This window comes from Carcharodon carcharias, chromosome 14 (genome assembly GCF_017639515.1).
Source record: "Carcharodon carcharias isolate sCarCar2 chromosome 14, sCarCar2.pri, whole genome shotgun sequence".
NCBI lineage: Eukaryota > Metazoa > Chordata > Chondrichthyes > Lamniformes > Lamnidae > Carcharodon > Carcharodon carcharias.
This window is the reverse complement of record NC_054480.1, coordinates 60046996-60073932: the sequence shown is the minus strand read 5'-3', so window position 1 is coordinate 60073932 and position 26937 is coordinate 60046996. Positions and strand designations below refer to the sequence as shown.

The following is a 26937-nucleotide window of genomic DNA, read 5'->3' as shown; positions in this document are numbered from 1 at the left end:
AATGTTGATTATGAAATAACAAAGAAAAAACTAATGCTCAAGAGATACCGGAAATATTGCAGGAATAACAACAGACAGAATTAATCAATTTACATCTTCTATTTTGTCAACTCTGTTAAGAGGTGTTCTGCAGGAAGATGACGATAGATGACTATAAGATGACTAGCAACAAGGACAGTTGTTGGTGAAACAGCATCAGTGTTAATTTTCATTAACTATGCTGTCAATAACAATGTGGTTGATTCTTAAATGCCCTCTGAAATGGCCTAGCAAATCACCCAGTTGTGTCAAACCGCTATAAAGTCACAAAAAAGGAATGAAACCAGATGGACCACCCGGCATCAACCTAGGTACCAGAAAAGACAAAGGCAATCTCAGCACTGTCGACCCTGCAAAGTCCTCCTTACTAACAGCTGGGGGATCGTGTAAAAATTGGGAGAGCTGTCTCACAGACTAGTCAAGCAACAGCCTGACATAATCATTCTCACAGAGTCATACCTTACAGATAATGTCCCAGACACCACCATCACAATCCTGGGTATGTCCTGTCCCATGGCAGGACAGGCCCAGCAGAAGTGGCAGCACAGTGGTATACAGTCAGCACCAGGTCCATGAATCCAGACCCCATGAAGTCTCATGGCATCAGGTCCAATATGGGCAAGGAAACCTCCTGCTGATTACCACATACTGCCCCCTGCCCCCTCAGCTGATGAATCAGTGCTCCTCCATGTTGAACACCATTTGGAGGAAGCACTGAGGGTGGTAAGGGTGCAGAATGTGCTGTGGGGGGCTGAGGGGGGTGAGGGGGGGGAGAGACTTCAATGTCCATCGCCAAGAGTGGTTCGGTAGTGCCACTACTGACCGAGCTGGCCGAGTCCTAAAGGGCATAGCTGCTAGGCCGGGTCTGCAGCAGGTGGTGAGGGAATCAACAAGAGGGAAAAACATACTTGACCTCATCTTCACCAACCTGCCTATTGCAGATGCATCTGTCCATGGCAGTATCGGTAGGAGTTACCACGGCACAGTCATTGTGGAGACAAAGTCCTGCCTTCACATTGAGGATACCCTCCATTGTGTTGTGTGGCAGTACCACTGTGCTAAATGGGATAGATTTTGAACAGATCTAGCAACTCATGACTGGGCATCCATGAGGCGTTGTGGGCCATCAGCAGCAGCAGAAATGTACTCAACCACAAGCTGTAACCTCATGGCCTGGCATATCCCCCATTCTACCATTACCATCAAGCCAGGGTATCAACCCTGCTTCAATGAAGAGTGCAGGAGGGCATGCCAGGTGCAGCATCAGTCATACCTAAAATTGAGATGTCAACCTAGTGATGCTACAACACAGGGACTACTTGAATGCAGAACAGCATAAGCAGCAAGTGATAGACAGAGCTAAGCGATCCCACAACTAATGGATCAGGTCTAAGCTCTGCAGTCCTGCTACATCCAACATGAATGGTGGTGGACAATTAAACAACTCACAGAGGAGGCGGCTCCATAAATATCCCCATTCTCAATGATGGGGGAGCCCAGCACATCAGTGCAAAAGATAAGGCTGAAGCACTTGCTACAAACTTCAGCCAGAAGTGCCAAGTGGATGACCCAGCTAGGCCTCATCCGGAGGTCCCCAGCATCACAGGAGTCAGTCTTCAGCCAATTCGATTCAATCCACGTGATAGCAAGAAACAGTTGAAGGCATTGGATAGCGCAAAGACAATGGGCCCTGGCAATATTTCACAATAGCAGTGAACTCATGTGCTCCAGAAATTGCCGCACCGCTAGCCAAGATGTTCCAGTACAGCTACAATGCTGTCATCTACCCGGTTATGTGGAAAATTGCCCAGGTATGTCCTGCACACAAAATGCAGGACAAATCTAACCTGGCCAATTACCAACCCATCAGTCTATTCTCCATCATCAGTAAAGTAATGGAAAGGGTCATCAACAGTGCTATCAAGTGGCAATTGCTTAGCAATAACCTGCTCACTGTCGCCCAGTTTGGGTTCTGCCAGGGCCACTCAGCTCCTGACCTCATTATAGCCTTGGTTCAAACATGGATAAAAGAGCTGAACTCTTGAGGTGAGGTGAGAGTGACTGCCCTTGACATCATGGCAGTATTTGACCGAGTGTGGCATCAAGGAGTAAAACTGGAGTTAATGGGAATCAGGGGGAAAACTCTCTGCTGGTTGGAGTCATACCTAGCACAAAGGAAGTTGATTGTGGTTGTTGGAGGTCAGTCATCTCAGCTTCAGGATATCACTGCAGGGATACCTCAGGGTAGTGTCCTGGGCGCAACCATCTTCAATGACCTTCCTTCCATCATAAGGTCAGAAGTGGGGACGTTTGCTAATGTTTGCACAATATTCAGCACCATTCACGACTCCTCAGACACTGAAGCAGTCCATGTCCAAAAGCAGCAAGACCTGGACAATATCAGGTTTGGGCTGACAAGTGGCAAGTAACATTCGTGCCAGCCAAGGACCATCTCCAATAAAAGAAAATCTAACCATCATCCCTTGATGTTCAATGGCATTGCCATCACTGAATCCCCTACTATCAACATCCTGGGGGTTACCATTGACCAGAAATTGAACTGGACTAGCCAAATAAATACTGTGGCTATAAGAGCAAGTCAGAGGCTAGGAATCCTGCGACAAGTAACTCACCTCCTTACTCCCCAAAGCCTGTCCACCATCTACAATGTACAAGTCAGGAGTGTGATGGAACACTCCCCACTTGCATGGATGAGTGCAGCTTCCAAAACACTCAAGAAGCTTGATACTGCCCAGGACAAAGCAGCCCACTTGATTGGCACCACATCCACAAAAATTCGCTCCCTCCACCACCAATGCACATTAGCAGCACCGTGTACCATCTACAAGATGCACTACAGGATTCATCAAGGCTCCTTAGACAGCACCTTCCAGACCCACAACCACTAGCATCACGAAGAACAAGGGCAGCAGATAGATGGGAACACCACCACCTGGAAGTTCCCCTCCAAGTCACTCACCATCCTGATTTGTAAATATATCGCCATTCCTTCACTGTCACTGGGTAAAAACCCTGGAACTCCCTCCCTAACAACACTGTGGATATATCTACACCACATGGACTGCAGCAGTTCAAGAAGGCAGATCACCACCATCTTCTCAAGGGCAACTAGGGATGTGCAATAAATGCTGGCCCAGCCAGCGAAGCCAACATCCTGTGAATGAATTAAAAAAAACAGGAAGACCAGCAGCAGAAACCAGCACTCCTTCTATTGCTGTAATGCTAATTATTCATCTTGACTGATAGCATTGCTACTTAACCGTGAATGTAATCTTCTCTCATCACTTCAGAATCTCAGTGAGGTACTTGTGAAACAGTGAGTAGAATTTCCCTTCACCCTCTATAAAGTCCACGTGTCTGTAAAGTCAGTCATAGCTCGGCTGGTACTCTTGCCTCTGAGTCACCGGTTTCAAGTCCCACTCCAGGACATGATCACAAAAATCAAGACTGATACTCCAGTGCAGTTCTGAGGGAGTGTCGCAGTGTCAGGTGCCATCTTTTGGATGAGGCGTTAAACCAAGGCTCCATCTAGCTGCTTGGGTGGATACAAAAATTCCCTCGCACTATTTCAAAGACGAGCAGGGGTTTATCCCGAGTGGTCTGGCCAATATTAAAACGGATTACCTCATTATCATTTGCTGATGTGGATTAAGGCTATGTACAAATTGGCTGCTGTGTTTGCCTAAACACCAATTCAAAAAAAGAATATCATTAGACGTGAAGCACTTTGGTACAATCTGAGGACATGTAAGTTCTTTCTGTGGTTCTTCTAATATTTTTGAAAATATTTATGACTTGCATTCCTCATTAATATATGATGAGCATTGCCACCTGTAGCATGGAACACTGGGGTTCAGCTCCCCAGCGGGGAGTTTATAAATTCTCAGGGACAGAAGGATCATATAGAGCATAAAGACTGGCACAAACCATTTGGTTTAGGTCTGTTCCTATACTGTCGATTCTGTGAAATATTATATAAATTATCAAGAGCAGGTACCAAATACAAAATCCAGAGAGGCTCGGAAAATTACAAGTGTTTGATGCTCAGTCTGGGGTAAATTTTCTAGGCTTTAGACATCCAGGAATCTGATGCATGGAGTAAAATATCCTTAGCTGTGGAAAAAAGAATTGGAAACAGCTTGTGGCACCATGTATCTGCAGTGCAATGAATATATTCTCATGCATGTGAATAAAACATGTTGCCAAACAGACAAGCTTAACTATATATACTGCTATGGTGTGAAAATGATCAGAAAAGGACAATGAGGTACAAACCCAACACATATACCTGATTATTAACCAAAACATGCATTTATATAGCACCTTTAATGTCATAAATGGTCTCAAGGCACTTCACAGGAAACAAAAATTCAAAAGTCAAACCAAAGAAGGAACTTGAGGACAGATGATCAAACGCCTGGTTAAGGAAGTAGATTTTAAGCAGTACCTTAAAAGGAGAGAGGGGAAGAGAGAGGCAAAGACACTGAAGAAGGGAATTCCAGAATTATGTGTCTCAATGGCTGAAGGCCCATCAAGGATGGGGTAAAGGATGTTGCGGATGCGCAAGAGGTCAGAGTTGAAGGAACACAGAATTTGCAGAGGATTGGAGTGCTATTGGAGTTCATAGAGATAAGTATGGGAAGATTTGAACACGAGAATAATAATCCTAAAATTGAGGTGATGGAGGACCAGGAATCAATATAAGTCAACAAGCAATCGATAACCTGATCATCCAGTTTTGATATATGCCAGTGTTATGGCTACATTTCATAATATAAAAATGCAAATAAGTCAATCACATACATATTTACATAGTACAGGCTTTAGCTGTCTTAAACTGAACAATATGTCTCCCCATCGTTCCTTCAGCTGTCACTCGTGTTAGGAGCTGTCAACACTGAAAATATCATGAGGCATGACATTTACAAACAGCGAGAATTATACAGATTGCCAAATCCATTACAGCCTACGGAACTTTTAACAAAAAAGGGGGGCTTTAAAAGTGAGATTTGTTAGAGTTGTAGAGTTTCCATTGAGTCATGATTCAGTGCCAATGCCATTAGCAGTGAACAGCATGTGACCCATTTGACTACTTGACTCCACTCCATACCTGGCAGCTGTGCTTCCAGACATGTCACCATGACAACAACCAGAAGGTCATTACCACCTGAGTGCCACTCCTCCACCTACAAGAAGCACTTGGCCTACGGCCATACTAGTCTGAAAACGCCCGATCTTGTCTGATCTCGGAAGCTAAGCAGACTCAGGCCTGGTTAATACTTGGATGGGAGACCGCCTGGGAATACCAGGTGCAGTAGGCTCAAAAGAGTTACAAGAAGCACTTGGATGCAGCTAACAGACTAGTGGCTCAGTAATACCAGTGTATGCAAAGAACAGGAGGAACAAAGGGTGTTGCTTGCCTCTCAGCGTAACTCGATAATAGGATAGGGGTGTCACTGACAAGGCCAGCATTTATTGCTCATCCTTAATTATACAACTGAGTAGCAGGCCATTACAGAGGGCAATTAAGTGTCAACCATATTGTTGTGCATCTGAAGGCCAGATCAGTACAAGAATGGAGATTTCCTTCCTGGAAGACATTGAACCAAGTCGGTTTTTAATGATAATCTGGTAGTTTTTTGATCACCATAACTGAGCCTAGGGTTTTATTCCTGATTTATTAACTATTTGAATTTGAATTCCTCCAGCAGTCATAGAACATATATTTCCTAATCATTGGTACAAGCCTCTGGATTACTCGTCCAGTGACATAACTACTATGTAACCTCCGAAAAGACAAATAATGTGTTAATAGCCTTCAAGTTGGAACATAACCTACCCTGCAAAGATATTCTTAATCAAACAGGCAGAGATGGCTTGAAACAAATATTACAAAATGTATACTTTAGCCTGAACCTTCCATTCAGAGTTGGAAGATTTCAGCCACAAAAAAGAACCACTAGCCTGCCTCCAATCATCCAATGGAGGATCCTGCAGAACTCAATTAATGCAGGAAACCTCAGAGGGAGGAGCAGAAAGGATCTGCATAGTTGCCACGCCCCCTTTTTACAGCACTAGCTGCTGTATTCTGGTAAGAGTTTAAATGTCCCAAAACTTTTTTAAAAAGCTACAGATAGAAGATAAGTGGATGAGGAGATAGGGTGGTTTTATGTCTTGGGTAAATTGGTTTGTTGGCCAACCGACTCTAACTGCATGCCTTCCTATGTTCTCATCAATTGCTGCTTGCAATCAGTAACAGGGAGAGACTAATGTAAGAATAAACAATGATGGTTTACTGATACATAGGGCAGAGCACCAGATCATATGTGCTCACTCAGAAACCTCCAGAACTAGACTTACAGTTCTGCGCACTGTACAGTAATTCGTCAGTGCTGTCACATGATCAGTACACTTGCATTCTCTTAAAGGGACAGGGTACCTCACTTTACCACAGATGGGCAAGGCAAGGGGGTAAATTGGGTAAGGTATGTGGCTAAAGGGTTAGGGTAGTGAGGTCAGGTTGGGTCGGGAGGTGGGAGTAAGTCAGGTCAGGTCGGGGGTGGGGTGGGGGGAGGGGAGAGTCGTAAGTTTGGTGGGGGTGGGAAAAAAAATCGAGTAGTGGGGGCTAGTCATGTCGGGTTGGGAGGGCTAGTCAGGTTGGGTCAGGAGGGAGTCTGGGTTGGCTGGGGGGGGGGCGGTGATTGGTGTAGGGTCAGGGGTATGGCTGTCAAAGGGGGAGTCGGGGTCAGTGTGAGTGATTGGGGCAGTCAGTTCTGCAGTTACCCAGGTGTTAAACTAAGCTTTAATCTGTCTGACATTTCCTGGGTAAGTATTCAGGTAAGTAAATCAGAACTGTCTGAAGTCTAACTCAGAGTTGGAGAATTTTTTGGAGGGCCCCAGGGAGCAGGGGAATTGCCCAAACATCCCGGGCAATTCCCATTGTGTTGGGACTTCTGAGGGGCCCCGTAGGGGTTTCTGACAATCAGGAAACCAAAAGTTCTGGGCCTTTGTATCAGTGGAAACAGACAAAACAACATGCAAATCACAAATGTGTTGTAAAGTAACTTAATTATCTTTATTAAAAGCTTGATAACATGGAATGACAACAGCAACGAAGGAGGCCATTCAGCCCATCATGCCAGCAGCTCTTTTAAATATATATATTTTTAAAAAATTAATTTGAACAATTGCTGGTCAAGCAAGTCAGCTAAACTGTAGCAATATTGGCACAAATAATATTCGTTTAGCTGAAAAAAATTAATTAAAGCACTGTACTTGAGGAATGAAAGAGAAAAAAATTATTAATATAAAAAAGGTTTTCAGTTACTGATAGTGTTGCCCACGCTGAGAAAACAAATAACGGAACTGATTCAAAGTTTCAGATGATTAACCATTTTCAACGAAGCTACTGAGAAATTTAGCAGTACTTGTCCAACCAGGACCACTCCACTCATACGAGATAAAAACAGAAAATGCTAGAAACAGTCAGTTCTGATGAAAGGCTATCAATCTGAAATGTTAGCTCTATTTCTCTTTCTACCTGATCTGTTGAGTGTTTCCACAATTTTCAGATTTCTTGCATCGACAGTATTTTGTTTTTGTTTTACTAGTGTGTATGGCAACATAGTGGTTATGTTACTTGATTAATAGTCCAGAGACTTGGCCTAATAGTCCAGAAACACAGCAGCTGAAGAATTTACATAGAGTTAATAAACTCAATATGGAATACAAAGCTAATAACGATAATGAATGCAGTAGGACTAGCTGAATTTTTTTTATTATTTGTTCATGCTAGGCCAGCACTTATTGCCCATCCCTAATTGCCCTTGTTCAGAAGGCATTTAAGAGTCAACCACATTGCCATGGCTCTGGAGGCCCAGACCAGGTAAGGAAAGCAGACTTCCTTCCCTTAAGGATATTAATGAACCAGATGGGTTTTTACAGCAGTAGGCAATGATTCCATGGTCATCAGATTTTCATTAGCTGTGGTGAGATTTGAACCTGGATCCTCAAGAGTATTACCCTAGATCTCTAGAATACTCATCCAGTGACAATACCACTATGCCATAGTACAGGTCCTCAGCTGTTATTGAGGAGGAGTTTGCAAGGCTGGCTGTGCTGGGTGCCTTGTCATGTCCAATGCCTAGGTTGATGATGCTCGATGACCGTCCAGTTTTATTATAAATAAAAACAGAAAATGCTGGAAAAAAGACTTGTGCTCCAGAACTAACCGTACTCCTACCAAGATGTTCTTGTACAGCGACAACACTGGCATCTACCCAATGTGAAAAACTGCCCAGGTATGACCTTTTCATAAATCACACATATGCTTACTGACCTAAATTGGTTCCCAATCTTTCAATATGTATCAGCCTTGGCTCAGTCAGTAGCATTCTTACCTCTGAATCAGAAGGTTGTGGGTTCAAGTCCCACTTTAACACAGCAATCTAAGCTGACATTCCAGTGCAGTACTGAGGGGCTCTGCAGTGTCAGAGGTGCCATCTTTCAGATGTGATGTTAAACCATGGCCCCAACCTGCCCTCTCAGGTGGATGTAAAAAATCCCATGGCCCTATTTTGCAGGGGAGCTTTCCCTGTGTTCTAACTAATGATTCTCCCTGAAATCAATGTCACAAAAACAGATTGTCAAATCATTATCCCTTTGCTGTTTGATGGATCTTGCTATGTGCAAATTAGCAACCATGTCTCTTACAACAGTGTCTGCACTTCAAGTACTTCACTGGCTGTAAAGTGCTTTGAAACGTCCAGTGTTCATGAAAGGCGCTATATAAATGCAAGTCTTTCTTTATTCCTAATGCTTCAATTTAAAATTCTCTGTTTAAATCTCTTCATGGTCTTGCCTTTCTCTATCTTCATCTTACTCCATCTCCCTACAACCAACCTCCTCCCCCAACATTCCTCTGATTATTTTGTTTCCCCAGCCCTCCTGTCCCATCATTGGCAGCCTTGTGAAGATGCAGAAAATTTGGATTTATTTTAAAGTGCCAGCCAGGACCAGCTAGGGCGCTAAAGCATACACAATCACAGCCTTATATGAAAGCTAAAATCTTGTACAAAGGGCTCAGCTGTAAATTTGTAATTAGGAAATGGGAGACACACATGGGCAGGGACACGGGATGACTCGATCAAGAAATAGGGAAGGACATTTAACACCATCTGATAGCCTCGAACCACATCCACTCAGCCCCCATTTGTATAGAACAAACATATATTCTTTGTTATCTTCAAAAAGACAATGCCCGGTCTCTGCACTGCAATTACTGTACAATAATACAATTATCAGCCCACCGGGGGGTCATTGTACTTTGGCCTTTGTCTAACTAATACCATTAAATTGTAACTGACAGTAAAAAAATATATAAACTGTGCTCATTTGAACCTCATTGGAGAAGTGCCTGGATTGCCCAGCGTTTGCTCCCTGCATGCGTAATAAAGGAACCACTTGAATATTGCATCTGGACTCCGAGTGTTGAAATTTTGTACCAGAGTATTCCTCGGACCTTTCACTTGCATTCAAATATTTTATGCCAAATGCTCTGGAATTCCCTCGCACTGCCCTGGAATTCCTTCACACTGCCACACTGGTCTCCTTCTTTAAGACCCTCCTCAAAATCCAGTTCTCTGACCAAGCTTTTTGTCTACCCTTTTATTATCCCCTCCTCTGCTTACAGTGCTATGAAATGGTTTGGGATATTTTACTATGTTAAACACAATATATAAATGCATGTTATTATTATTGTCTCTCAAGAAGTGTGAAGAGCATATAAAATACCTGGAAGCATCAACTGCCATGTTCCAAAGGTTAACCACTGTTAAAGATGGCCAAGTACATACTGCACTAGCTCTCTACCTGAGCCCTCCAAAACTACAATTTCATCTGTGAGGAGCAATAATTCAGACCAATATTGGTCTCCACCTCTTGGGAGATGGAGGTGTAGTGGTAATGTCACTGGACTCATAATCTAAAGGCTAATACTCTGGAGTCACAGCTTCAAATCCCACCATGGCAGCTGGTGGAATTTACATTCAATTAATAAATCTGAAATTGAAAGCTGGTCTCAGTAATGGTGACCATGCCAACTATCAATTGTTGTAGGAACTCATCTGATTTACTAATGTCCCTTAGAGAAGGAAATCTGCAATACTTACCTGATCCGGCCAACGTACAACTCCAGACCCACAAAAATGTGGTTGACTTTTAACTGCCCTCTGCAATGGCTTAGCAAGCCATTCAGCTCAAGGGCAATTAGGGATGGGCAACAAATGCCAGTGACACCCACATCTCAGGAAAGGAGAAAAAAAAGCAAGTAATTGGATTGTAGGAGAACATGGACCCATCAGTCACTAGCATCAACCCAGGGGAGTCCTTGTATAGTTGGATATTATTGTATGCATTCCTGCATTTCCTCCAACTACACACCAAGAAGACTGAAGCCATTGTTTTCAATCTCCATCTCCTAGCTACTGACTCCCTGGAAACTGTCTGAGGCTGAACAGACATCTTGCAATCTTGTTGCTGTACTTGACCTCAAGACAAGCTTCCATTCACATGTTTGCTCCATCACCAAGAGTGCCTACGTTCTGCTGGGTGACATCGCCCGACTCTACCCCTGCTTCAGTCCATCTACCTGCTGAAGTCCTCATTCATGCCTAATTTGTTGCTTCTACATTTGACTATTCCATGCTTTCCTGGACAGCCTCCTATCTCCCATCCAATATAAACATCAGCTAATCCAAAACTCTGCTGCCCGTATCCCAAGTTGAAGTTTTGTTCATCCATCACCCCATGTTCACTGAACCATTCTGGCAATGCCTCAATTTTAAAATCCCTATCTTTTATTTCCATGGCCTCACCCCTGTCTGTTTCACCCTACAACCCTCTGATATATGTGCACTCCTTCAATTCCGACAACTTGCACATTCCCCTTTTTCAGTTGCTCCACTATTGGTGGCCATGCCTTAAGCTGCCCAGGCCCCAAACTCTGGAATTCCCTCCTTTATGCCTCTCTATCTGTCTTTGCTCTTTAAGACATTCCTTAAAACCTACCTCTTTAACCAAGTTTTTGGTCATTTATCCCAATCTCTCCTTATGTGACTTAACATTAAATTTTGTTTTACTCTCCTGTGAAGTGCTGTGGGACATTTTAATACTTTTATATATTGCATTTAATCGGAATAGCTGTTACCCATGATCGACGGCAGTGTTTAGCAAAAAAAAATTGGGATGTCAGTTGTGCAATTGTACATCATTGTGTATGAATGAATGTTCTTATCTCCCTAATGACCCTCTTTGCTCCACAATGCCATAAGCTGCTTTTACAGTAGCTGGATTCATGACAAAACCAAATGTGGAAGGGTCAGGGAAACTGGGATTGTTCTTTTTAGAGCAGAGAAAGTTATGACAGGGATTTAATAGAGATGTTAATATTATGAAGGATTTTGGTAGAGTAAATAAGGAGGAACTGTTCCCACTGGCAGGAATAGGAGCAAGAGGGTACAAATTCAAGACAATTGGCAAAGTTAGAGGGAAAATAATATTTCTTTTTGAAACTCAGTGAGTTATGATCATCAGGAATGCACTGGTTGAAAGAGTGGTAGAATCAGAAATCAGATTCATTAGTAATTTCCAAAAGAAAATTGTATATGTACTTAAAAGAGGAAAAAGTGCAGGGCTATGGGACAGAGCTGGGCAGTAGGACAAATTGGATTCTTTGTTCTTTCATGCAATGTGGGCATTGCCAGCAAGGTCAGCATTTGTTGCCCCAATTGCCCTTGAACTGAGTGGCTTGCTGGGCCATTTCAGAAGGCAGTTAAGAGTCAACCACATTGCTGTGGATCTGGAGTCACATGTAGGCCAGATCAGGTAAGGACAACCAATTTCCCTCCCCAAAGAGCATTAGCAAACCAGATGAGTTTTTACAACAATCGGTGATAGTTTCATGGTCAACATTACTGAGTACTGATCACACAATTGTACCAGCTGTCATGTTGGGATTTGAACCCATGCCCCACAGCATTAGCCTGAGCCTCTGGATTTCTAGTCCATGACATTACCACTTCATCACCATCTCCCTCAAAGAGCCACCTCAGGCATGATGAGCTGAACGTCCTCCTTCTGCTCAGCATCATTCTATGAATACATTTGAAATAAATAGAAAACTGGGTGGCTTCTTATTAACTCAGCAAACCTACTTCATTTATCTTTGAAAAAAGGATTTCTTCTGAATAGTATAGTTTTGAACAGATATCATAGCTTCCTCACTACCAAAAACGTGGGTTGACATATGCATGCCTTCCCCATCTTCAAACTGCACTTTCCCATCCTGGCAGTTTGGGGTGAAGTGACTGATTAGAGTTAATATTGTCAGTAGCTTGCTTTCTTATCCTGTTGTACAATTCTACTGGAAATCACGAAACATTTTTATCTGATCTCACAGCCATTTCCTATAACGGGTGCAACCAACACTGTGAATCGCCAAGAAGATTTTTTTTAATAAAAACGAGTTATCATGCTTCAAAACAAAAATGTTAAAAGCAGCAGGCATATTGGAATTCAAAATGTGTGGTGGTAAAATTCCCACAACACAAAAGCCAGAGGACAAATAGAAACTTAGAAATGTGATTTATCTGTGACAACAGGAGCAGATTTTAAACTTGGAATCAATAAGCCTACTCCACAAAACAAGTAGTTACATTAAGATAACAAAGTTTGTGTGTACAACTTGGGGTTGGGGAAATAGCATCTGGTGGAACAGCGCAATGGGGCAAAAGACACCCTTTTGTGCTGTATGACTTTATGAAGTATCAGTATGTTGTAACCAGATCTAGCATCAAGAGCAGAGAACTGGAGAAGAAACAAACCTAGCTATGTAAATCAACTGGGAAGGGGGAAATAGGTAACTAAAAAAAACTTGCATTTGTAGAGCATCTTTAATATAGTAAAATACATCAAAACCCTTGACAGGATTATTATCAAACAAAGCTTATCACTGACCTGCAGGAGATATTGGGTGAAATTTGGGTCAAAGAGGTGGGTTTTAAGGAGCATCTTAAAAAGGAGGAACGTGGAGATGAGAGAGGGAATTGCAGACCTCAGGACCTACAAGCTGAAGCATGGCAGCTAGAAGGATGAAAATCAGGGAGAAACAAGAGGCCAGATTTGGAGGTACCCAGAAATATAACAAAAAGATCCAACAATTAAAAAGGCAAGGTTGAAGGTCAATTGTAAAATGTGTGAATTAAATAAAGTTACTCATGCATAGGGTTAACATTTTAATGTTGATCATTGGACAACAAATTTCATGCTCTAAAATAAATAATTCAATACTTATATCCTGAAGCATTAACTATCAAAATAATCCTGTCTTTTAATGCTTTAAATATAGCGCTGTTGGAACATGTTACTGGTGTAAAGGAGGAGACATAGGCCATGCGTCACTCCCACAGCAACCACTGACAGACCAGATGCTGCTCTCAGGATATCACAAACCACACACGAATAACATCAGTGCATTCCCCTCCACTGCTCTCTTCCAGCTAACAATCGTCTCCACAGCCCCCATCCTGTGGCTTCTAGGCAAAGAGTTTCTCAATTTGCATCTTTCAAAGCTCTACATTGGACTGGCACCGCCCTCCAGACACCAACCGGCTTCCAGTCTGTATCACTCCAGTCCTAACTCAGTTCAATGTGATCAGTAAAATACTGTAGAACACCAAATGCCCCTTTGTTGCTTAAAACTTTGAACTCTGAATATTTTACATTTCTATTTTTGATCCACACAGTTCAGTGTTTCCAGGCACTTTTAAAATTTTAAATGTAGTAAAAGGTAGTTAGGTGGATGGCTGCACCTTCAAATTTAAAGTTTATTTGATCACTTAGAATGGTTTTTTACTATTTCAATTTTTCCTCAGTGCATGTTCAGGTTCATTTTCCCTTCCCTCAATCAGATTTAAACTACATAAGGACATTTCTATCACTTGTAAGTATATTTAATCTTTTAAAAAATAATTTACCCAGGTAATTAGCAACAATCCAGTACAAAGCAAGAATTGTTAAACAGACTGTTTTGTTGGGGATTTTCTTTGCTTTACTTTGAGAGCATTGTTCAGCCAGCTGAAAACACAATGGTCCCAGGAATATAGAACTCAACATTATCACTTTTAGAAGTGAGTAGGCCAACCTGCAATGGGAACGAAGTGATGTTTTGCCAGTGCAATTACCATAGTCTCAATCTCAAAGACAGTCAGTCAGTCTTAGTAAGTGATGCAATAACCACAACAGAAAACCACAACAAAGATCTAGGCGAAACGTAGCTGCACTTCCTTATTACCACAGAAGTTCAGCTGGAACAGCATAGTTTATTGTGTCTACAGAACTTTAAGTAAGTCTCTAACTTTAGTTGCTATTGGCCCCAAGTGACAGCCACTCCCCACCAGCTCTCACCTCTACTACACTAGGTGACGGTTAGCAGGTGTTACATCATTTGATCTATTAGCTAATTTGTTGACTCAACTTCCCCTCACCCCCCACACACACACATCCTCGCCCCCAGATCTTTACCCACTACACATTCCCCACCCACAGACACATACCCACCATACTTTCCCATGCCCTCATACACAGAGCTGCCACACCTTCCAGTCAGCAGTCCAAAGTTGCTCCCTTAACCCAAACCAGCCTCCAATCTAATTAGGTGAGCACTAAAGGCCTCTGCTTGCTAACAAATTGTTCCAATGAAGCTTCACATGGTAAAAGCAATGCCAATCCTACATACTTGTTATCTATCAGCTTTTGTGCTGCATCTAATTTGTACCACTGGGACACCCACTCTTTGAAACAAAGAGGCTACTCTCTTCACACTATTCTTTCTCATGGATAATCAAGGTGCCGCTGCAAATTCTAAATCAAATCAGTTTTCAAATGCTCACCTTTTCAATTAAATCTAGAGAGCATTTTTTTTAAAGAATAAAGACTATTAGGCTCAATAAGGATACCCCTCTCTGATGGTGCAGCCCTACCTACCTGTCCATCTCACTCCTCTCCAGAAACATAAACAATTTGCCTGCTGAACTCATTTATGTTCCCTATGCTTATGTTTATGGCCTTCCTGGGTAACAAATGCCACAATTATATTTCCCTTTGGGTGAAAATGTAGCTTGTGATCGCTAACCTAATTAGTGATTTTCAGCTCATGTCTCAGGTATTTACCTCTTCACCACAGTGAAGGTTTTTATCAGCTTGAAAGCTTCAGTAATCTCACCTGAAATTCCCCTCTTTCTAAAAGGAAAACAAGGCCAACTGTCTTAATCTATCCCTATAACTGGAATTTCCAATTCCCAGATTCATGTTTATCACTTGTGTCTCTTTCGCACTCCGACTACAGCACATAGACTTTTACAACAGTTTCTGACAGATCTGACAATGGCAAACAGTAAGCGTGCTCTGATCAAATAGGCTTCATCTGTTCCAAAACAAAAACAGAATTACCTGGAAAAACTCAGCAGGTCTGGCAGCATCGGCGGAGAAGAGTTGACGTTTCGAGTCCTCATGACCCTTCGACAGAACTTGAGTTCGAGTCCAAGAAAGAGTTGAAATAAAGCTGGTTTAAGGTGTGTGTGTGGGGGGTGGAGAGAGAGAGAGAGAAGTGGAGGGGGTTGTGGTTGTAGGGACAAACAAGCAACACATCGGTGTTAAAGTTGGTGATGTTATCTAAACGAATGTGCTAATTAAGAATGGATGGTAGGGGACTCAAGGTATAGCTCTAGTGGGGGTGGGGAGAGCATAAAATATTTTAAAATATTTAAAAATAATGGAAATAGGTGGGAAAAGAAAAATCTATATAATTTATTGGAAAAAAAAGGAAGGGGGAAACAGAAAGGGGGTGGGGATGGGGGAGGGAGCTCACGACCTAAAGTTGTTGAATTCAATATTCAGTCCGGAAGGCTGTAAAGTGCCTAGTCGGAAGATGAGGTGTTGTTCCTCCAGTTTGCGTTGGGCTTCACTGGAGCAATGCAACAAGCCAAGGACAGACATGTAGGCAAGAGAGCAGGGTGGAGTGTTAAAATGGCAAGCGACAGGGAGGTTTGGGTCATTCTTGCGGACAGACCGCAGGTCTGTTCCATATGGTCAAATTACTTCATGGAGCAGATGATGCGTATTTAACTGGAGGCAACTATTAACAGAATTTTAAAAAACAGTAAATGTTTTCCTAGCAGATAAAAAGCCGCTTTAAATTTTGCAAGAAGTCTTGTCATTTAAGGCAAAATTGTTCAGGCTGATTGGGTTACTGAAACAGTATAATCCAAACTGTTCAATGTGTAGTATTGATTTAAAGTCAGACACAACATCAAATACTGAAAAATATTCATTAGTATGGACTTCAGATGACAATTTAATTTGTGACACCATATTTGCAATTAAGTCATCATGTATATCTCCATTTGGAAACTAGTGAAATTTCCTACAAAATAATATACATTTATTCATATATATCCCCCATTATAGACTGATAGTAATAACAGCTTTGAGGTAAGCAGTGATAGTCATTACATTCAGGCTTGTTTTAACATTAACATTGCATCAACACCCAGTATAGATGTCTTCAGGGTAAGTCAATATGTAGTGACAGGTATGACTCACTAAATCTTTGGGCATCACAATGCCACTACATTCAAGTGTATTCAATTATCAGTCTCTAATAGTCTCTAGAGTGACTCACAAATTGACCACTGCATTCAGACATACTAATCCCATGATCATGCTGGTGTCAGCAGTAAATAATCTGGGACAAGTTTGTTTCCATGCAGAAACAGCCTGCACAACACAGAGCAGTTTCACCAACTGCAAATTATTTTTAGGGCAGAATTTTACGCCGACGGGACTTTACAGCCTCAACTTCTGAACGGTTCGCTGCATTTTATAGCCCCACCACCCTTAAAATTTGAAAGAAAACACATGCAAACACACAAACTTTCAGAACTGACTAGACATTTATTTTCTACTGCTTACCAAAGTTATTCCTGTAGGTTTCCAGCTATCCATGGGTTCATTAATATAGTCTACAAAGCATAATAGCCTGGGAGGCTGAATGGAATAGCAAGTTTTCTTTTTTTGAATGCATGCAAACATAAGCACAAGGCCATTGAAGCCAGCAAGTATTTTGGGAACAGATTTTTAAAGAATACATTATTTCTGATGCCAGGGGTAGCACTCTCTCTTATGAGACAGAGGTCACAGTTTAAGTCCCACACTAGACACACAGCAAATAAACTGGGTTGACACTTTTGTGCAGCATTGAGAGAGTGTCGCACTGTCGGATGAGTTGTTAAACAAGACCCTGTCTGTCCATTTGGGTGGTGAGAAAAGATCCCATGGCACATTTGAGGCAGAGGAGAGTTCTGTAATATTTATTCCTCAATCAACATCACCAAAAGTGGAATAGCTGGTCTTTATCTCATTCTGCTTTTCATACAAGCTTTATATTTATTTCAAAGTACCAGTGAAACAGACGTGGAAACAGACCAATGTCACAGTGAGTGTTTAACTGAATTCTCTCAATTGATTCACATAAATTAGACTATATCAATGATCTTTCTAATTGCTAGTCCACTATCATAAATATAGCTTGTAAATTGCGTTTTCATAATTTGTTCTGTTGTATGAATGCAAACATAACCAACATTCTCAACTCAAGCCCTCTCTACCCCTAAAAAAAATCTACTAAACCAAAATGTACAATTTTTAAAAACACAGCATTCAAGAAATACAAATACACTCTCCGGACCTTTGAAAGAAATCAGTACATATACATCGAGTAACAGGGCAGCTCAGGTAATTAGGGGATTAACAAACAAATAAATGAGGGGTTTTAATTACAAGAACATCAACATGAATGAATGAGGGAGTGCTGTCTTAGTGTAAAACAAAACTAAATTGTACAGTTCTGGCTTTAGTCATCAGATCTTTATTTTGAGGTATTGGACAGGTTATCATAGAATAGTTACAATGCAGGAGGAGGCCATGTCTGCGTGGCTCTTCCAATGAGCAATCAACCTCGTGCCATTCTTCTGCTTTCACCCTGTAACTCTGCACATTCTTCCTTTTCAGGTAGTAAAGTAATTCCCTTTTGATATCAAATGAGGAATCCTGACATTTTTTTGGCATGCAGCATTTTATTTAAATTTCTGTATAATGGTGCCTGATTTGATCTGTTGTCAAAACAGTTCAAATGTTTCATGTTTCTACAGACAGCCTGCTTGTTTCAGTTTGATTGCAGCACAAAGTGTCCTTGAAAGGCCCATTTATAACCACCTCCATGACTTTACATTTACATGATTATTCTTCCTGGTTGTACAGCCAATTCAGGATTACAGTAATAAATTAAGACTCTTGAGAGGTAAAGTTAAACAACTAGGAATAATTTGTTATTAGTATAACGCATATAGCAAGGCATCTCTTTAGTCTTCTATTCCACACAGTTCTTGCCAGTCTTGCATGAAATCTTATTTCATCCAATGCTTTGCTGGTGCAACTTCAACTTCAGATGAGCATTTATCACTTCAGCATTGCAAACAGGGATAGTGGCTGCCAACATTAATTTTAACTGTTAAAACAAGGCATTCCAGTAGAGAACTCCTCTTTCATTCAGTGTAAAAAAAACAACCTTTTCAAGGATGCTTTGCATTGCAAATACCAAAGCTGGGTTTGTAGATGCAATTAGAATGGACAGACAGGCAAAGAGATTCATCTGCACTACTTATTTAACCTAAGAGATAATCATACTACTGTATTTATAAAGCCTCATGGGAAGGACCTGCCATCAGTTTGCCAGATGTACAAGTGTAAGAAAGTGCATGCTTGTATTCATCCAGCAGGACTGGTTAGCTGTTAAACAGCAGTGCAATAAAAGAAATAGATGCACTTCAGAAAACAGTTCATCCTTAGCTTATATTGAGCTCAGGATTAGACCACACAACGTGTTACTGACGTTTTTCCTCTATGCTACTGGTAACATGTCTATTTGTTTTCTGCTTATACTACCCATATAATGACAGAAACAGTCGATGCATTTCAGCATTACGCTAGTAAACTGGACAGGCCACTGAAGGCACCAGATGTTTAATCCCTCACCTTGGTTCATATTCAAAAGAATGTAACCTATATAAATAGAAAAGTTTCATATATACTCATGTAAAAGTCAATTTTTTTAGGCCAAAGGTCATGGGGTTGATTTTTACACAATGGGGTGAGCTGTCAGGGTTTGTCATCATTACCCCTCTGAAAGCAACGGCATGCATGGAAATCCCAAATTTCCAGTCTGTCACACAGAGCTCCAGCACAGGCTGCACGATGGCCCTCCCACCCCCTGTGCTGCCATCACTGAAATCAGTGAGAATGCAACTTCCCTGCTCCTACACCACTGTTAGAAACCCTATAAAAATACTACAGCTTGTTCTAACAGCTGTAACTGGGGTTTTAATGGTGATGTGATTAATAGCATCTAACGAACAACAGAAATAAACTGAACAAAAAGAATTTTACATTTGTAGATTGATTAATTGGTGCATTTTTCAAAATTTTTGAAAGCTTTTTCAGAATATTTTAGCTTTCACCTTCACCCCATGTGCATGTACCAATCTTTAATTTGCTCTGTAAAAGTAATTTCATTTTAATGTATTTTGCTTCCTACTTGGAGGGGGGGGTGGGCGGTGAAAATCACTTCAGCTCCAGGGGGATGCCCAGTAAAGAATACTGCAGTACAATCTCTGCACAGCAAGATCCCTCAAACAACCATGTGCTAATTGCAAGATAATCTATTTTTAAGTGTTGTTGGTTCAGGGGTAAATATTGGCCCGGTCACCAGGGAGAACACCCCTGCTCTTTTTTGGAGTAGCGCAGTGGAATCTTTTATGCCCACCTGACAGGAAAGACTTGACTTAAATGTCTCATCTGCAAGTTGAATGCATCCAAATATTAGAGCTGTAAACAAATAAAAATATAAACTAAATCAAATGATTTGTTACACGTATTGTAAATATAATGAATTCAGTTAACACCTGTAGCCACAAGTGGATCATCTAGGCCTGCAGAGTTAATTCCACCCACCCACGCCTTTAGTCTCAATTGTGCACCAACTTTCAAGATTTAAATGCCTGCATACATTCTCACTACTTGTAGCCCCCAAGCTTCAGTGCTTTGCACAGCCCTGCCTTTACATAGCCCAATTCTGTATCAACTGCTGTCACTCCATTATCCAAAAAAGATTTTTTTACAGCAATTTTATCGTTACAGCAGTCTCTTTCTGACATACAGAAAGCAAAAAAATAACTTGCATCCAAATATTGCATTTCACAACCTCAGGACATCCCAAAGCACTTTACAGTCAATTAAGTATTTTTTTTAAAGTGCAGCCATTATTGTAACAGAGAAACACAGCAGGCAATTCACGCACAGCAGGCTCCTGCAAACACCAATACAATAAATGACCAGATGTGTTTCTTTGATGAGCCTGGTTGAGAGATAAATATTGACTAGCATGATATGGAGAACTCCTGCCGCTCCTTTTTATTTGCATTGTGCAGTGGGTGCTTTATTATCCATCCAAGACGACAGACAGGGCCTCGGCTTCACATCTTATCAGAAACATGCCACCTCCGACAGAGAAGCACTGGAGCATCAGCCTTGGTCATGTGCTCAAGCCTCTGGAGTGAACCTTGAATCCATGACTTTCTGACTCAGGGGTGAAAATGTTATCACCAAGCAATGGCTAACACCTTAACATACACTTGAATACCAATCTTCTGAACCAATGTGCTATATTTTTACCACATAGTACAGGAATTTCAGCCTACTCCTGAACATCTCAAATAAATGGATCTTTTATAGAGTAATTATCCAACATTCACTATATGATTTAGAGATAAAGATGTAGGTGAAGAAAGAGACTTGCATTTATATAAAGTCTTTCACTACTACCAGTCATCCCAAAGCGCTTTACAGCCAATGATTTACAAGTACACTCTTGAATGTAGAGCTGTGGATGGAAAGAAAGTTATCTGTCACTGCTTCCCCCTCAAAGAGAGGGTCAAAATGTTTCTGGCACAATAAAGTATTTTGTTTTAATTATATGATTCGCAACTTACCTATAAAATAGTTGCACATGTTTTTGAGCATTGTTAGGTGTTTTACTCTGCAGCTTAACACAGAGTCAGGGCTTTCAGCTAATACGCGTGCATATTGGCAAAGCACAACTTTTCTCAAGGTAGTCATTTACTCGAAATTCTCAAGGCAGTTCATTTAGCAAAGACTTTGTAGATGCCGTTACTTGTAATTACAAAATAGTGCATTCTTTGCTTTCGTGTAAGCAATGCCTTAGGGATCTGCCAGGTTTAATATAGCTGTAAGTAAAGGTATACATGTTCTGCAAAGCTCCTTACAATTTTTGCCTCCACAATAGAGGGGCACTTCTCAAGTTCTCAAGCAAAATAATCCTCATTGTGCCTTTTACTTTAGACTGGGTTAACGTAAGTACATTGAACTGCATGTGGTTTATTTGAAATAATTAGTTAGCTGATTAGGCAAGACAAAAAAAAACAGACAAATATTATAACTTGATTCTGTGATAGTTCATTTTTGATTTTCATTGTGCTCCAGTAGTTGTAAATGTACAGATATGGTTCAATTTTCCAATTTTCTTCTCCCGGGAACAAAGGCACTTGTTTCATCAGCAACAACACCATGCTGCCATCTTACCAAAGTCACCAGTCTTCTGAAAAATGTGGAATGCTACTTGGCCACACGACTAATCTGACATCCATATACAGAATTAGTAGCAGGTGGGGTGGGTGACAATTATCAAATGGCAATCAGGAGCCAGGATCCAGGCCGTTTTTCTGTCCTCCCTCGCCCACTGACAGTGAAACCAACTGCAGCATTCCCAGTGTGATTCTGATTTTACATCAAAGTTGATGTGCACACAATGGATTTAGCCTTTAGAACCCTGCAAGCATAAATTTACTAAACCTACTCCATCCAAAGCTACAGGAGGTTTTGACCCAGAACACATCGCCCTGCTTTATCCACCAATCATCAGTTGCCAAGGTAAAGCGCATCACAGCTGACTAATCATTTCTGTTTAAACTCCCCCTGCCCCCATCCACCCACCTCCCCCCACCCAACCGTCCCCACGCCTCTGCCTCCTGTGCCATAATTCTCATGTGACAAGGGAGATCAATTTCATGAACCATGAGTTTTACATGGAACTGGAGGCCTCAGTTATTTAATTTATAATTTTCCAACACAAAGACACTGAAAAGGTGGAAGAGTAAAATGAGTGAACTCAGAGTATAATCAGGAGTAAAAATCCATCACAGTAATTTGAGAAAAAAAAGGAAGAACTCGTTAAATTAAATTGTTTTGAGACTGGGACATAGTTTTGCCGTTTAGTAACAGCATAACATACATTATGAAATTGTATGAATTATGCCTTGTGTAACTGGAAATATTCAAAATATCGTGATCATTGCTTTGCAGCACTTCATGAAAAGTAATATTAGCAACTAAATTCAATTATTGGATTAATCTCTCAAGATATTGGTCAAGTCAATATGTGTGGCCTTGTGAATATGTTAACTTAGCTTATCAATAGATCTATGCATTCAGTCTGTGTCATTACAGTAAAAATCTCAGATCCATTCTGCTGTCATTACTGACCATATCCTTTCCATTCAACTTTACCATTTCTAATTAAATTACCTATTTTACTAATTTAGGCTTTTACTATTACAATTTCTTACTGGATATAATTTTTTTTAATTTTCAGTTTTTCTTAATTCAAAGGAATGCTGTGTTTTGTTCATAGTTTCAACAGTTACTGCAGCAGATGTTTCATACCTCATCTCACTTCACATAGGCTGGCTAATGTAAAGGTTATCCACATCTTCATAGTGCTATCTCATCATGGTATTTGTGACATTACCAGTGTCTGCAATCCCACAATGTCTGGCTGTGATTTTCCACAATGAAACACAAGCGCTTATTTGAACTCCACCACCGCCCCCCAAAAAAATGCGGTAAGCGATTTATTGTGACTCACAGGAAAATAATTTTACTTCTTGTATGGTTTTAATGCTTGTGAGTCATTGTCGTTTGTGGTAACTTAAAGTATATTACAATACAAATATACATTCATTGAATACCCTTAGGATACCTCTTTTATGGTTACTGATTGCAAATTTATTTTATATTGCATTAAACGGTATAAATGACTCTATACTTCATTCCAAACTGTTTTGGGCCTACCATACTACTGCCAATTATCTAGCATCAGAAAAGGTCCTAATTACACATTAACTGGAAAGATTCTGTGTTGGGATGAATTAGTTAAAATAATTTCATTAGGCTTCAAAACACAGTCAGGAACTTACATTAAGTTGATTCTGGTTTATTATGCCACATTGAAACATACAAAATTCTGAAGGGGTTTGACAGGGTCGAAACTGAGAGGTTGTTTCCCCGTGCTGGGGAATCTGGAAAATGGGGGCACAGTGTGCAGGATAATGAGTTGATCATTTAGGACTGTGATGAGGAGAAAAATCCTCACTTAAGGCTTTTGAATCTTTGGAATTCTTGACCCCAGAGGGTTGTGGGTGCTTCAACATTGAATATATCTAAGGCCAAGTTAGAGAGATCTTTGATCTCTCAGGGAATCAAGGGATGGGCATGAAAAAGGAGTTGAAACCAAAGATCAGCCATGATCATATTAAATGGGGGAGAAGGTTAGACAGGCTGTACACAGTCCACTTCTGCCCCTATATTCTTATACATGAATTTCACTGGAAATTCTGGTGTCAATATTCTGTGTGATCACTGCTCATCACCATGTCATGAAAAAGTAACATTAGCAACTATACCACATAATTTGATTCCTGTCCCAAGCCAACATACATGGATTTATGGATTCTTTTCTTTGCCATCAGATTGCCAAATAAATCACAACACCAACCCCTCTGTCACATGTGAGCAGTACTGTTTCCATAAAACTAAATAAAAAACCCTATAATAAAGTCTAACCAACATTTTACAGGTCACTTTACATTGGAATAGATTACAATCTTCATCAGTCTGTCCTCACTTACATGTTCCTTCTGTCATCTTTCAGTTCATTATCATTTTGTTCAGTCCATGTTCCCTGCCTATGGTGTCATTTACAATCCTCCAGGGCCTTGAATGTTTCATATCAGCCTTTCTCTGTCCCAAAGCACCAAGTTTCTACCTTAAAATAGGACAAGTGCTATACTTTAGTAGCACAGTTTCTCATAATCGGATTGTGATTTACAAAGAAATACTCGTCATTTCTCTGCTGCGAGGGACTAATGCAAAGTTTGTAATTTTTATGGACCGATACATTTTGGTCAATCCAAAACGAATGGTGGTTTCAGAAGATCTTGTTTTTTTTAAAAAAAACTGAAACCCAAGATACCAAAACTGCAGTAAAATATTAAATTCTCCTCTGGAATAATGGAATATTTTCCAGTAAGTTACAAAAATAGTTTGGGATTTCGTTGCATATTTAACAATTTTTCTGGAAACAGTTTGGGTTCTACTTGCAAACAAAGAAATACAGTAAATTAAACCACACCTTAATGTGGTCCCAGTCTCGCAGGCACCCTTTCACCTCCCCCTAGGATTATCTTAATTTACAGGCTGCTGAGATGTCCTCATGCTTATCTCTTATCCTCTGCCAATCCGCTAAGAGACTTAAACCTCCCTGACCAAAGGGTTGTGTCGCCGTTGACCTTCGACCAGCCAGTGGGCTGTCTGACAGCTCTTAGATGTCGTTTACAAGAAGTCAGTTGTGCCATTTTTCAGTGTTTTTCTTCTGTTGCTGTTGGTTTAACGCATTATTTTAAAACAACTGTAGCTGGGGAGCTACAGATAGGCTGGAAATTGTTGGAAGTAGACACATCTGACTTTTGCTAAAATGATCGGATCAGCCGCTGTTACATAAAAGACAACAATTCTACCCTTGCTCAGCGAAGCAGGTTCACATGTTAAGCAAACAAGAGTTTGAGTCCTATTCTGTTGTGTTGCCAGCAGACTCCCGCCTACAACAAACAGTGCAGCCGGCGGAGTTATCGCAGAGAGAGCCCGGCAATGAATTCGTGTGTGCGTGTGTGTGTGTGTGTGTGATCCTAACGTTAGAAGCGCTTGCTCACCGTGCACAGCCCTCCTAATGCACCGAGGCGGGCGTCTTGCCATCTCTCCCCAACTGCACAGCTCGGCTCCCCGATGCTGTGATTCCCTCTGGCGGTCCGGGATCCCCTCCTGACAGCTGCTCCGATCCGAGAGGCGCGGGCTCCTTTCCCAAAGCATTTGTGCAGCAACAAGATATGGCTTTGCCTGCACTGTTGGAGAAAGGGTGAGAGCATTGTGGGGCTGTTCCTTTTCCTTCTAAACAACAATGTTCTCCTATCCCTCTCACCCGGTGCAGAAAGAGAGAGCAGTGAAAGTCCCAGCGTGTGTCTATTAACAGCGATCCTGACTATTGCTCTCTCTGTGCACTCCGCGTGATTCAGCTGTTGTCAGTTTCACACCAAACCCTCCTCCTCCTCCTCTCCTCCTCCTCCCACCTCCCCCAGAAAGAAACTGACAAAGAGCTGCCTCATTGGCCGGGACCTCCGCTGATTGACACTCCACGATTCCACATACACTTAAAGGCAAAGTCCCAACAAAGCATGAAATTGCAGGATGTCGATAACAAATTCCCGGCCAGGCACAACAACAAAAAATAAAAGGCAGCCGCCGTGTGCAAACTTTTTTTTTCGCTTTGAGACTGAAAGAAATGCCCCTTTCTGCTAATTGGCTTCAAGGAAACAATGAGGGAAGGACGGGCGTATTCGTTCACAGTCCTGAGATTGCAGAAAGCGCAAGTTAATCGCAGTGTTTACACATTTACCTTGGAAATTCAGGGCAGTAACTCCTTTCGTGCTGTCACGGCACTAGACTAAAAAGCAAATAAAAATACAATCATGTCAGAACGGCCCGGAACGCACCAGACTCCATGAATGTAATCACATTAACATCTTGTTTCTGGATAGTATGCATTAGGAACGGCAGTTACTTCCTGTAGTTGCTGGAACGGGGCATTTGTGCGTGTTAGAATCCAGCTCCTTATGAATTATACGTGGCACATTAGGCATGACTTTCCAAGTCTAAAGAAAGCTTCTTTTCCTGGATTTTTTCGTCGTCGCCCGACCTGAGAATTATAAAAGTATTTTTTTTTACTGAAAACCCGCATGAAGGGTCAGAAACCCTGTGATGTGGAATGCTTATTAGGATTTTATGAAGTGAAAGACAAGCTCGAAAGTGACCATAAGACTTTTTTTTTGGAAAAATGGTATAGTGCAGGAAGACTGTCTACTGGCTGGAAGATAAATTGGTTAACTGACAAGGTGATGTGTTTGGTTTCTCACCTTGTAAAGACCTGCTTGCATGGCACGCCTGCACCCAGCATTGTATTACATTGAAAGGAGACAGCATTACTCCTGGTGCCTGAGCTTTGACCCCATCAATTCAGAACAACTAAATTGAGTGCCCACTGGGGCTCTTTAGTCGACTTTTGTGGAAGAAACTCTGTCATGGCAGTTCCCTGATAGCTGAGTGGGAAATTGCAACTTGTGGTTAGGTGCTGTAATCTTAACATCAAATGGTTACATTCAACTCCCGGAGCTTGTGCCATCTCTTTACAAGAACAATCCAGTTAGTCCAACTCACCCACCCTTTCCATTTAGCCCTACAATTATTTTCCCTTCACGTATCTTATCTAACTTCCTTCTGAAAGCCTTGACTGAATCTGCC

General features: G+C 41.3%; 1 protein-coding gene and 1 non-coding gene across 2 annotated transcripts in view; one reads left to right on the top strand and one right to left on the bottom strand.

Annotated features, from left to right (window-relative positions):
- fam210b (family with sequence similarity 210 member B) overlaps nucleotides 1–25675 on the bottom strand; it is a 47267-nt gene extending 21592 nt beyond the window's left edge. Inside the window, exon 1 of the mRNA XM_041204961.1 lies at nucleotides 25296–25675. Coding sequence (XP_041060895.1) covers nucleotides 25296–25508 — 213 coding nt within the window. The 5' untranslated portion in view covers nucleotides 25509–25675. The remainder of the gene's footprint in view (nucleotides 1–25295) is intronic.
- On the top strand, nucleotides 5263–5381 carry LOC121287712. Its single transcript, XR_005945242.1, has one exon. It is a non-coding gene; the product is annotated as a 5S ribosomal RNA (ribosomal RNA).
- Nucleotides 25676–26937: the final 1262 nt, after the last annotated feature.